Consider the following 13,429-nt stretch of genomic DNA (forward strand, 5'->3'; position numbering starts at 1 on the left):
GAGGAATCATAACATTATCTTTAGAACTATGATAAATAGGAATAACATTTTTTTTCCCATTGCCAGGAATTGAACCCAGGGCCTCAGGAATGCTAAGTAAGTGTCTACCACTGAGCTCTACTCCCAGTCCCAGTCAGGAATGGTGATGCATTCCTGTAGTCTCAACCACTCAGGAGGCTGAGGGTGAGGATCACTTGAGCCCTGAGTTCAAAGTTAGCCAGGATCACACAGCAAGACCCTGTCTCAAAAAAGAAAAAGAATGAAAAAGATCATCCATTAGTGTATTTATAGTAACTCTGAATCTGAACAGATAATTATGTATATTGAACGATATGTTTTTACTGTAAAAGGAGTTTCCTACCCTATTTCTGTTTTAGCTATCATTTTCTGAGACAGTAGAAAGACTGGTCAGCGTAGCAGCATTTCTGGACAAAATGCTTGTCTAAAGAGGTTTTTCCCTGCCAAAATTATTTTGTTTTGTTTTTTTGCTGCGATTAAACCCACAGTCTTATGTAAGTTAGGCACACACTCTACCACTGAGCTACACCCTCAATGCCCAAAACATTTACTGTGATATCTAATATATATCTGTTTTCTTTTTTTTGTTTTTTAGGTAGTGGGGATTGAATCCAGGGATGCTTACCCACTGAGCTACATCCCCAGCCCTTTGTTATTTTTTGTTTTGAGACAGGTTCTTGCTAAGTTGCTTAGGGCCTGCTAAATTGCTGAGACTGGCTTTGAATTTGTGAGCCACTGGGGTGACAGGAGTATGCCTGGCACGTGTGTTTATTGTAAATTAACATTTGTCAGAACTGATTGATTTGAGGTTTTGTTTATTTGTTTTATTTATTTTGTTTGCAATACTGGAAATTGAACCCAGGAATGCACTACCACTGAGCTATACCACCCTTTTTTATTCTTGATTTTGAGACAGGGTTTGTTAAATTGCCCTGGCTGACCTTCAACTTTCAATTCTCCTTGCCTCAGCCTCGAGATGCTAGGATTACAGGCTTGTGCCACCTCACCTGGCTGATTTATTTTTGAGACAGAATCTTGCTATGCTTTCCAGGCTTGTCTCTGGGTTTAAGTGATCCTCCTGCTTTAGCACACTGAGGAGCTGCAATTACAGGCACTGGCTACCATTCTTAGCAGAACTGCTTGATTTTTTGATGTAACTCATGAGATGTACATTTCTCTATACACAAAAGCTTTCTTCTTGGCCAGACTACAAAATAAAATCTAGTTTTACAAATGAGATATGTTTCCTTTGGGGAGATCATCTTTTGTAAGAAAGTTCTTTAGCATTATGCTCGTCATAAAATTTCCAGTCATTAAGGTGTGGTGATAACTTTTTAACAAAAAGGCTTTTCCCCTTCTCAGTTAAAATTACACTGCAAGTTTTCTGAGATTATCAGTAAGTATGCAGTCATTTTGAATCTGAACAAACTAGACTGGATACTGAGAAATCTATTTATCTTGCTAAATTAGTCTTTCATCCTCCACTACTTGTTTTCTGAGGTAATAAGAAGCCTAATTGTTCTTATAGTTTCTCTGGATAATTCTCTATCTCTTTGCTGGTTTTTTTTTGTTTTTTTTTTTTTTGTGTGTGTGTGTGTGGTCCTGGGGATTGAACCCATGGCCTTGTGTGTTCAAGAAAAGCACTCTACTAATTGAGCTAAATCCCCAGCCCCTTTGTCTATTTCTGAGAAACCAAATATCTACAATAGCATCTAAAAAATATTAAATATAATTTATTAATATATTAATAATTAATTAAATATACTATGAAATACTTACCAGAACTGCTTGCCTTTTCCTCAGGAGGTGGTTTGATGTCACATGACTTACTAGGATCATAATTTTTCACATCCAAGAGTCTCCTTTCTTTGATTGAGTCCCATATAAAATCTGGGCTTATAATATGGACATGGTTCTTTCGAATGGCATTCAGTTGATACTGACTAAGAACATCAGCATTATCTAAGATTATATGTGTGCACTAAAGAAAAAAAGAGTCAATCCATTATGTATTAGTAAAAACAAAATTTATATACATTTTTGTCTCTGCAATTTTGCCCTTACAAAAATCTTGTTTTAATGACGTCTGTAATATTTTTCCTCAGAACTTGAAAAATTTTGCAAATAATATAATTTATAGTTACATAAAAATGTTTGAAAAATCAGCAGGTTTTTAGGGCTGGGTTGTAGCTCAGTGGTAGAAGTGCTTGCCTCACACACGTGAGGCCCTGGATTCGATCCTCAGCACCACATTAAAATAAAATAAAGATGTGGTGTCCACCGAAAACTAAAAAATAAATATTAAAAAATTCTCTCTCTCTCTTTAAAAAAAAAAAAAAGATATTGTGGGGCTGGGATTGTGACTCAGAGCTAGCATGCGTGAGGCACTGGGTTCAATCCTCAGCACCACGTAGAGTAAAATAAAGACACCATGTCCACCTATAACTAAAAAATAAATATATATTTTTTAAAAAGATACTGTGTCCATCTACAACTAAAAAAATTTTTTTAAAACAGCAGGCTTGCGTGCGTGTGTGTGTGTGTGTGTGTGTGTATGTGTGTGTGATTTTGAGGATCAAACACAGGACCTAGGCAAGCACTCTACAACCAAGCTACATTCCCCACTCCAAAAACCAAAAGTTATTAAAGAGTATGGATATAAATGTGCCATAATTGATTAACCAGCACTAGAGGTTGCTTTCAAATTTTCATTATTGTATATAATGCTGAGATGAACAACCTCATGTATACCTCTTTGTGCATTTGTTTAATTATTTCCTTAGGAATGGAAAGGGAGATTCAAAAGATATTTGTCATTTATTTATTTTGTTAATTGATAATTTTATTTAATTTTCAATAGTATGTGCACGTTGCAGCATATCTAAAAAATACTAATAATATATAACTTTCTTTCCTCAGAGATACCTATTATAACTTGTCTCTCATCTATCTTTCTAGAGCAATTCTATGTATAGACAACACACATGTAAGTGCACAGATAACAGTATGCTATCTGGTCTGTTGTGCTTGCTTTTCCATGTGACAAATTTATTTTAGAGTTCATTCCTCATCATTATACAAAGGGTTGTCTCTTCCTTTATTATAAATTGGCATGCACATTTCAAATTTATATAGGTTGGCAAAAAGAATTATTAAATGCTTCATGCATAGTATTTGAGTTTCTAAAAAGTATAAACCATTTTGGCAGTTCCATACCCAGAAGACAAATTAGGTATGTATTATTAAGTTACCCACAGAAATGGTGAGGCAGGTAAATGAGGGAAACAGACACAATTCTGTGTAAACTGGAGGTAAATGGGGACATTCCATCTGTGGTATTCTGTTGGAGTTGAGCTTGCTTCCCAGAACAGATAGAGGTTCAATGTGGCCAATACCAGGGATGTATCCAGGGAAAGACAGGTTGGGTCAGCTCTATCCACTCATTAATAAGGGAGCAAATGACAGGGGCAGTCAGGTCTGAGACCTAACCCCTTCAGACTGATTTTTAAAATTTTATATATATAGCGTTGCCCTCCTACTTCTTACTGATAAGTGACTGTGGTGTGTGTTTTATACATAAAAAATTATATATATAATATACACACACATATATATACATATGTGTGTATAAATATACATATATGGATAAAAATATATATACATATATATATATATGTGTGTGTGTATATATATTAATTGTGGATGGACACAATAGCTTTATTTTATTTATTTATTTTTGTGAGGTGCTGAGGATCGACCCCAGTGCCTCCCATATGCTAGGCAAGTGCTATACCATTGAGCTATAACACCAGCCCTAGACTTTGATTTTACTTCTTACTTTTGAGGTGGTTAAAAAAGAGGTTAACCTTAGTTATTTAAAAAATTTTCAAGATATAAAATTCTGAAACTAAATTTTCGGCCTAAATTTCATTTCAAAAACAGAAGTTAGTTGGGCATGGTGGTGCCTGCCTATAACCCCAGCAAATCGGGAGGTTGAGGCAAGGGGATGACAAATTCTAGGCCAGCATAAGCAACTTAGTGATACCCTGTCTCAAAATAAAAAGGTCTGGGGATGTAGCTCAATGATAAAGCATTCCTGGTTCAATTCCCAATACCCTCTGAGAGAGAGAGAGAGAGAGAGGCAGAGACAGAAATAGTTTCCTTCAGCCCTAAAACAAACAACACCAAAAGGATCAGTTTATAATGCACGTTTTCTTTCTGCCATCAGGAACCACTCTTACAGGTGTCACCCTTGTGTTGCCCTACTTCTTACTGATAAGTGACTGTGGTGTGTGTTTTGCAAATGCTGTGTACTATGACTTTTTCCTTCAAGAATAGATCTGGCTAGTATGAAATTCTTTCTATTTATGTCTTGGGTTGTGCTCCAATAATATCAGATTTACAGGGCATGTGGGATTGTTTTGTAGCTCCCAGAGCATGGAGAAGAAAAGGCTGGACTATCTGGCCTCATTTGATCCTCCTGGCCCAACTCCCAGTGCGTGATACTACAATTTCTTCTGCCTTCTCTGTATGTTCTCCTGCTGCCAATCTTCTTTGCTTACTCTTCGTAACCATGACCCATGTTCCCTGAAGGTATCATGTTAATCATACAGTAATTTGGAAATACCTGAGGATTTAACAACAAGGAAAATTTTCCACCATTTTCCTTAATGTCAGTTTGTAGCTTTTTCTTCTGCTGATGAGGTAAATATTTGACTTTCAAACAGAAGGTACAATTTACAAAGATTCCCACAGTCATCCTGAAAGAAAAAAGTTTCAAGACATATTTTAAGGAATTTCTTTTTAGTGATTATAACTGAAAATGCATTTGGAATCATTCTACGTGTAAACTGAGAGAAAACTAGACATTTTTTAAAAGACACTGCAATCAAGTTATAAATACAAAAACTGAACATTGTTATTATGGTTTGGATCTTAATGGTCCCCCAAAGAATCATGCAGGACATAATCCTTTAAAGACTTGGTCACCAGCCTGGTGTTGCTCTTGGGAAATGGTGGAATCTTTAGAAGATTGGACCAATGGAAGAAAGGTTATTAGAGAAGTGCCTTTGCTTTTGAAGGAGATATTGGGACACGCCCTCCCTTTGCCATAAAATGAATAGGCCTTCTTTGTCACATGCTCTAGTCATAATGTATTGTGCCACCCCAGGCCAAGCAACTATGAACTGAAGCCTCTGAAACCACAAACCTTTCCTTCAAGTTGATTTATCTCAGATATTTGCCATAATGACAGAAAACTGGCGAACGTAACTATCTTATGTGTTGGTTTTAGAATCATTTTTAGCTTTGTGCCAGGCATGATGGTGCATGCCTATAATGGGAAGTTGAGACTGGGGGATTCAGAAGTTTGGGGCCAGTCTCAGTAACTTAATAAGACCCTTAGCAACTTAGAGAGACCCTGTCGCAAAAGTATAAAAATTGGGCTGGAGATGTGGTAGAGTGCTTGCCTAGCATGTGCAAGGCCCCAGGTTCAAACCTCAGCATTTCAAAAAAAAAAAAAAAAGTAAAATAACATATGGGAACATAGCTCAGTGGTAATAGTATCCTTAGATTTAATCCCAGTACCAAAAAAAAAAAAAAAGAAAAGAAAAAGAAAAAGAATTATTTCTAGCTTTTATGGCTAACATTATGTACAAATAATATTTGTACAGATTCATAATATGCATCTCAATTTAAAAAATGAGATTTCAGTTGCACATCAGGAATGTGGCTCAGAACACAGTAACCCCCCTCTCTCCCACTCTTTCCCTCCTCCCCTTACCTTTTTTCTTTTTGCAGTACTGAGGATTACACCTGGGGCATTGTGCATAAAACATTTTGTTATGGTTTAGATATAAGGTATCCTCCAAAGGCTCATGTGTGAGACAATGCCAGAAAGTTTATAGGTAACATGATTGGTTTATGAAAGCCTTAACCTAACCAGTGCAATAATCCACTTGAATGAATTAACTGTGTGGTAACTCTAGGCAGGTAGGTTGTGGCTGGAGGAGGTAGGTCCCTGGGGGCATGCCTTTGTCCTTGATGAGCCAAATTTAGTTCTCTTTTCTTCCTGATTGTCAGGTCCTGAACTGCTTTCCACTTCCACACCTTTCTTTCATGACGTTCTGCCTCTCCTTGGTCATAGAGAAATGGAGTTGGCCATCTATTGACTGAGACCTCTGGAACTTTTTCCTCTTCTCAAACTGTTTTTTTTTATTTTTTTTATTTGGTGCTGAGGATCAAACTCAGTGCCTTACATATGCGAGGCAAGCAATAGCTATACCTTTGAGCACAGAATCCTAGCCCTCTAAATTGTTCTTGTCAGATTTTTTGGTCACTGCAATGAAACAAACTGACTAAAACACACTCGAATACTGAGCTACATCCCCAGTCCAGAATCCTTTATTTCTCAATTAAAAAATTAACATTTGGGGGTTGGAGTTGTGGCTTAGAGGAGAAGGACTCACCTAACATGCGTGAGGCACTGGGTTAGATCCTCAGCACCAAATAAAAATAAAATAAAGGTATTGTGTCTTCCTACAACTAAAAAAATAAATGTTAAAAAAATTAACATTATGTAATAGTAAAACCATGGGTTTTTACAGATAATTGCTCTATGAATTCAAAGAAACTTTTATTAGTTATATGGGTTTCTTTCTTTTTTTTTTTTTTTTTGGTGGTACTAAGGTGTGTCCAGGAAGCAGTAACATTACATCCTCAATCTGGAGCCTCTGGGATTGAATGACACTGCCTATCACCTATAGGGCAAAGGGACTAGGTAGGGTAGAGAACCCAGGGCCTTCTGCATGCAAGGCAAGCACTCTACCAACTGAGCTATATCCCCAGCCCAGTTATGTGGGTTTCTATTAAGCCATTCTGCAGAAAAATTGAACAATTGCTAATAAAAAATATACAGTTGTTTATTCTATTTAAGTAAATGGAATATATGTGTACATATACATAAATAAATATTAGTATGCATTTGAGGTTATTTTAATTCTTTCACCGTGCCATACTTGCTCACTGTTGGCATCAGATTCACCATTTTAGGTCAGGAGCCATTTTATCTAGAGGTTACAAAGTTTCAATTCTGAAGTAAAGCTGATTCACTTCCCATAAGAACACATGCCTGCTATCAACCCCACCCCAGCTAAAACTCCTAAGCAGCTTATGAAATTCCTCTTGTGGGCTATAAAGCCGCTTTGTGAGTGCCGACAGGCTGCTGCTCTCCTCAGAGGGACAGCCTTGTTGGTGTGCCTCCTGTTACCGACAATAAATCTCTTGTGTAGGATTCTGGTGTGTGATGTGGTCTTTGGACTTTGCGTGGACTCTGCAAGTGTCCTTTCACTCACAATATAAAAAAGAATTACTTCTAAGAAAAATAAGCAGGGCTGAGGGTGTAGCTCAGTGATGGAGTACATCAGACTCTGGGCTACATTCCCAGCAAAACACACACACACACACACCACATTTTTAATTGAAATGTGTATTTAATAATAAACAAATAAATGGTGAGATGCTGAGCTGCCCCTAGAGCTGAGGATGTAACTCAGTGTAGAATACTTGCTATGTGAGGCCCTAGGTTCAATTCCCCGTACTGATAAACAAAAAAAGTAAGCCACCCTTTGTAAAGGCAATTCCTGACTGAATGCTGCTACAGAGACTGGGCAGGCTCGATATGGATGGTCTGGATGCTCTGCTCCCCACAGCTGCTATCACCAGTCATCCTGGGGTACCTGAGGACACAGCTCTGAAGACCCTTAGAGCTAAGCACAGAGTGAAGTCTAGTTACTTCAGAGATGTTGATTTTTCCTTATCTCTGCCTGTACCTGCATATCTGCACATCCAGCATCCTCAGACCAGTCTCTACCCTACCTAGTCCCTTTGCCCTATAGGTGATGGGCAGTGACATTCAATCCCAGAGGCTCCAGATTGAGGATGCAATGTTACTGCTTCCTGGACACACCTCTATGGTTCACTCACATCCCAGATGCATCAGGTCGATACCCAAGTTAGGCCTCCCTGTCCCCTCTTGGCAAGTTACTGTGCTGTCCTCTGAAGCTGCTTGATACTAGCCTTTATTCCCTTCCCCACAAACTTCTTCCATCAGCTGCATCCCCATGTCTAAGGACTATAATATTATGAAAATTAAAACTATAGCAAATACAAAATGCTAATCCTACTATCAGTCAACATCTTGAGTATTTTGTTATTAAACATTCTTAGAAAACAATTTTTAAAAAAAAAACTTATTTAGTTGTCAATGGACCTTTATTTTATTTATATATATGGAGTGCTGAGAATTGAACCCAGTTCTCACACATCTTAGATATGTACCATAAATAAACTATTTCTTTTCCACTTTTTGTTATCATAAGAAGCTATGAGGTGCTGGGCCCAGTGGCATGATCCTGTATTCCCCCGTTACTCTGGAGCCTAAGGCAAAAGGATCACAATTCCAGTTCAGTCTTGGCAATTTTTCGAGACTGTCTCAAAATAAAAAATTAAAAGTTCTGGGACTGGCGCTGTGGCTCAGTGGTAGAGTACTCGCCTAGCACATGCAAGGCCCTGCGTTCGATCCTCAGCACCACAAAAAAATATATAAAGGTATTATGTCCAACTACAACTGAAAAATAAATATTAAAAAAAATAAAAAATAAAAATAAAACGTTCTGGTAATGCAGCTCAGAGGTGTATAGTTTAGTGGCATTACCCCTGGGTTCAATCCCCAGTACCTGGGGTAAAAAACAAAAACAAAAACTACACAGAGTTGTGATGAACATTTTTATGTTTAAAAATGATCTTCTTAGAATAAGTAGAACTATTGAATAAAAGAGTTTCAAATTATTTTATATATATTAAAAGTTAATATAAAGAAAAAATTTAAAAGCCCCCAAAGTGAAGAAAATGTTCTAAACATCATTGTAGTGATGGTGCACAACTTAAATTTTATATCCAGTTTCTCTTATTTAATTTTTTTTGTGTGTGTGTGTATGTGTGTGTGTGGTACTAGGAATCAAACCCAGGGCCTCACACTTGCTAAGCAAGCACTCTACCCACTGAGTTACATCCCCAGCCCACTTATTTAACTTCTAATGAGAAATTTTCATGTCACTAAATATTATTTGAATGTATTTGTAGTGACTACATAAGATCTGTGTTTATTTCATTCTTTTCCAAGTCATCTGATACTTGGTTATTTAAAATTGTTCGATATTGGCCAGGTATGGTGGCGCATTCCTGTAATCTCAGAGATCTGGGAGGCTAAGGTAGGAGGATTGTGAGTTTGAGGGCAGCCTGGACAATTTAGTGAGATCCTGTCTCAAAATTTAAAAATAAAAAGGGCTGGAGATATAGCTCAGTGGTAGAGCACCCACGCTTTAAATCCCTAGTACTATAAAATAAATAAAATAAAGTTGTTCACTATTATGAATATACTTTAAGGGAAATGTTCATACATACATCTTGGGCTACCTTTGTCATGTTTCCTTAGAATAGATGGCCAGAAATGGAATTACTGAATTCAAAAATATAAACATTTTTTCAATCTTTTAAAAAACTGTGGTATAATATACCTAACATAAATTTATGTCTTATTCATTTTTAAAATTGTTTTTAGTTGTCAATGGATCTTTATTTTATTTATTTATATGGTGTGCTGAGAATCTAACTCAAATGTCTCACACATACTTGGCAAGCTCTCTACCAATAAGCCACCACCCCAGCCCTGTCTTAGACATTTTTAGGTGTATAGTTTAGTGGCATTAAGTACATTCACATTTTTGCGAATCTAAATTCTAACATTTCTGGCAAGTATCTGCCCTGTGCTTAGCACCTGAGGCTGAACAGGAACAGAGAAACCAACCTTCTAGTTTAGTGAAAGCTCAAGGAAGGGTTTGACTTCTATCTGGCCTCTTCTGGTTTAACAATTTCCTAAGACTTGTGCCACCAGCCTCTTCCTTACTTCAAAGCTTTCTCTAAACACAATCATTCATGTTCTCACCAGTGCTGCTTATGTGCATATGAGATTTGACAGATACTTGTCGGACAAGTTGCTGATTATCCTCACAGGCAAATGTGCACAGGTCCTTCCAAGTCTGTGCTCCACTCAGCTCAGTCTCAGCACTCTCTTTCACAAATTGCTGGCTATCCATAAACCTTTGGCCCAGCAGGGAGCAAAGGACTTACAGTCACACAGATTTAGTCTTTACCCCTAGCATTTCCTTCTCTGAGAAGGCATCAGGGTTCTCCCAATCTAGAAAGTCTTCTGGTAACCCTTCTCTGAGTTGCCTATTTTGGGCCTCCTAGTAGCGACCCCTCCCAGCTTTAATCACACAACACACCACAATCATTCCCTGTTCTCCACTTTTAATGTCAATTTCTCCAGGAGGGCCAATACTATATTTATCTTTAATGTGCCTAGAATGCATATCACTTTTGATTTGCAGCAGGCATAAATGCTTACTTATCAAAAAACTCACACAACAATTAAAGCCCAGAATTATAGAAAAGCCTGCCACTATTTGCACAGTCGGACTCAAATGACACCAATAATGCACTTCCCTAAGGAGACTATTAAACCCTTAAACCTTTAAAAAGCAAAGGCACTATTTAGTTCCACACATAATCTTTATGGAGTAAGCAGCTCTAAGCACACAGGACCTGATAAACGTTTATTGAATAAAAGATGGAGTCAAATGTAACAAAAGAATCTGCAATACTCACAAAAGAATCTGCAACACGCACATATTCAAAGTGACTTTCTCCCTGATCATACCTAATACTATGCTACATATGCAATGTAATGTAGCAGTCCAGAATCGAAAAGGAAGCTGAGATTTACTCACTTTATCCTTTGGATGAATCATTTATCGTTCCCCAAGGGAATAATTTTATTGATTGCAGGTTTTCAACGTTGGACCTTAACACGCACACTGTTTTTATCCCAGCACCCCGATTACAAGATCAGATTATATTTCTTGACTATTCACCAAATCACCATGCTTTTGCACAGGTTTCCTTCGAAATCCAGAAGGGGCGTTTGGCATAGCGGAATCAAGAAACACTGTGACCTACTGTGATTTTCCCCCACCCCAGCACTGGAGGAGTCCGAAGACCCAGGTCCGGGTGCTGGCTCCCGGTGAGGGCTTCGGTCCGCTGTGTCCTGTCACCTGCCTCGCGGGGCAGGGCCGCTGGACAACTCTGCGACTTCCCTGAGGCCTTGGGCAGCACAGCGCAGGTCCCGGACCTGACACAGTCAAACCCTTCGCAACTGCAAAAGGCAGTTGTGCAACCCGGTCAGCGAAAGCGCACGGGATACCTCTGGACTAGGACTTCGGGGATCCCCGTGGGGACTCTCAGCTGGTTACCGGCGGCGCCCACACACCTGTCAGAAGATCCGCCCAGTTCCGGGTGTCCGGGATTCTGGGCGCTTGGGTCTCGGGTCCTCCTCTCAGGGGCTTCCCGTTCGCTGTGGTGCCTAATTCTGGCTTCCCCGGAGCTCCACTTAGGGTGCTTCCGGATTCCCGGCACCCTGGGGTTCCGGGCGCTGACTTTGGGCGCGGCCAGGCTGGGCGGGGCGAGTGAGAGCACCACCAGTACTTCCGCCCGGCACCCGGCCGACAGAGCGCCCCTAGCGATTACCAGACAACCCCGAGGATCAGTCCCGCGCGTGGAAAGAGGGTCCCTGTTTCCATTTCGAGGCGTTCAGCACTTTGTTTCAATTTCATTTTTCAGGCGGGACTTTGCCAATTAGGATATATCCAAAGTTAAAGTTTGGGAGAGGGTGAACGAATGGTGCTGTCATATAACTGAGAAACAAGGTGGGGTGGGGTGGCGGATGGGGTCGGGGCGAGGGCGGTGCCGAGGGACGCTAGTTTCAAGAAAGTTTGGGATCAGGGAAACAGGAGAAGGAAGGCTTGTAAAGTAGTGCTTGAAAGTAATTGGAGACACTCAAGAGAGGTAGGTGTTGGATGCTGGAGATAACTCTGAGATTCACTGAGTAGGAAGTAATGTGAAAGAATCAGATTCCCAAGATGTGGAATAAAATGAGAATAGGAGAGATAGAATAGAGAATAGGGTGGAAAGGATTGGAGTTGAACTCTGACTTCACTGAATATTATCCAGGAGTTGTGGACAATACTTTACCTGGAGTTCCAATTTCATCATGTATGACTTACCTTATAGAGTTGTGTAAGAATAAGTTTAGCTGGGTATGGTGGTGCTCATCTATAATCCCAGCTACCTGGGAGGCTGAGGCAGGAGGACTGCAAATTAAAGGCCAGCTTGGACAATTTAGTGAGTTAGTGAAATTCTTGTCTCAAAATAAAATAGTGCTGGGGATGTAGCTCAGTGGTAGTGTGCTCCTTGGTTCAATCCCCAGTACAAAAAGAAAGAAAGAGAGAGAGAGAGAAAGACTGACCTTCCCTGGATATTAAAAAAAGGGGGGGAAAAAAACTAGCAAAAACCAAACTATCCCCTAAAAATGAGAAATTAAGATATGCCTAGGTAAACAAAAGCTGAAGGAGTTCATTGCTAGTAGATGTGCCCTATAGGAAATAATAAAGGTAGTCCTTTTCCTTGAAACCAAAGGATACTGATAAGGGACAGATGTGATAGGAACATTAGGTTTAGGGAATAATTCTATAAAATGGGCCCATTGTGCTGACCCTCACATGCTTTTGCCTTTTTTATTTATTTATTTTTAAATATATTTTTAGTTGTAGATGGACACAATACTTTTATTTTATTTGTTTATTTTTATGTGGTGCTGAGGATCCAACCCACTGCTTCATACATGCAAGGCAAGCACTTTACCACTGAGCCAAAACCCTGGCCTATTTGTTTATTTATTTTAGTTTGTTTTGGTACTGGGAATTGAACCCAGGGTGCATCACCACTGAGCTACATCCCCAGCCCATTTTACTTTTTATTTTGAGAGAGGGTCTCTCTAAGTTGCTAAATTGCTGAGGCTCACCTTGAACTTCTAATTCTCCTGCCTCAGCCCCAGCACATGCTTTCACTTTTAAAAAGCAATTTACCTGAAGCCCTCTCTGGCTTAAGTTGACAATACATGTTACATTCCTCAACAAACTACCTGTTATCTGCAGGAGAAATGCTGATTAAGAAGAACTTAAGTCACCCTGAAGGAGGGGGCTTCTGTGACCCTTACAGACTATTATGCCAGATTCATGGGATCCCAATAGACCTCCAGGAGCTGAATCTGATGCAATCAGACAAGAGTCTTTATTGCAAGCTGGAGCCTGGACTCACAACCGTTCTGATGCAGCGGTCTCAGGGAGTGAGTCCCGGTCCTTTGTTCAGTGAGATTTTATAGGTTTTTGGGGGGTTACTCTCTGCGTCACAACATCACACATACCGCGGGAAAGTCAAATAACAAGTCTTAACATTG

At 39.4% G+C, this 13,429-nt stretch overlaps 1 protein-coding gene across 2 annotated transcripts in view; it reads right to left on the reverse strand.

Moving 5' to 3' along the window:
- The window catches only part of Parp4 (poly(ADP-ribose) polymerase family member 4), a 93,731-nt gene extending 82,174 nt beyond the window's left edge, over nucleotides 1–11,557 (reverse strand). For both annotated transcript variants that reach the window (XM_076872145.2, XM_076872144.2), the window contains exons 1-3: nucleotides 11,405–11,557; nucleotides 4,646–4,778; nucleotides 1,798–1,999 (exon numbers count right to left, since the gene is read on the reverse strand). In XM_076872145.2, coding sequence (XP_076728260.2) covers nucleotides 1,798–1,999; nucleotides 4,646–4,777 — 334 coding nt within the window. In that variant the 5' untranslated portion in view covers nucleotide 4,778; nucleotides 11,405–11,557. The remainder of the gene's footprint in view (nucleotides 1–1,797; nucleotides 2,000–4,645; nucleotides 4,779–11,404) is intronic.
- Between the last annotated feature and the right edge of the window lie 1,872 nt (nucleotides 11,558–13,429).

This window comes from Callospermophilus lateralis, chromosome 12, assembly GCF_048772815.1.
Source record: "Callospermophilus lateralis isolate mCalLat2 chromosome 12, mCalLat2.hap1, whole genome shotgun sequence".
Lineage (NCBI taxonomy): Eukaryota > Metazoa > Chordata > Mammalia > Rodentia > Sciuridae > Callospermophilus > Callospermophilus lateralis.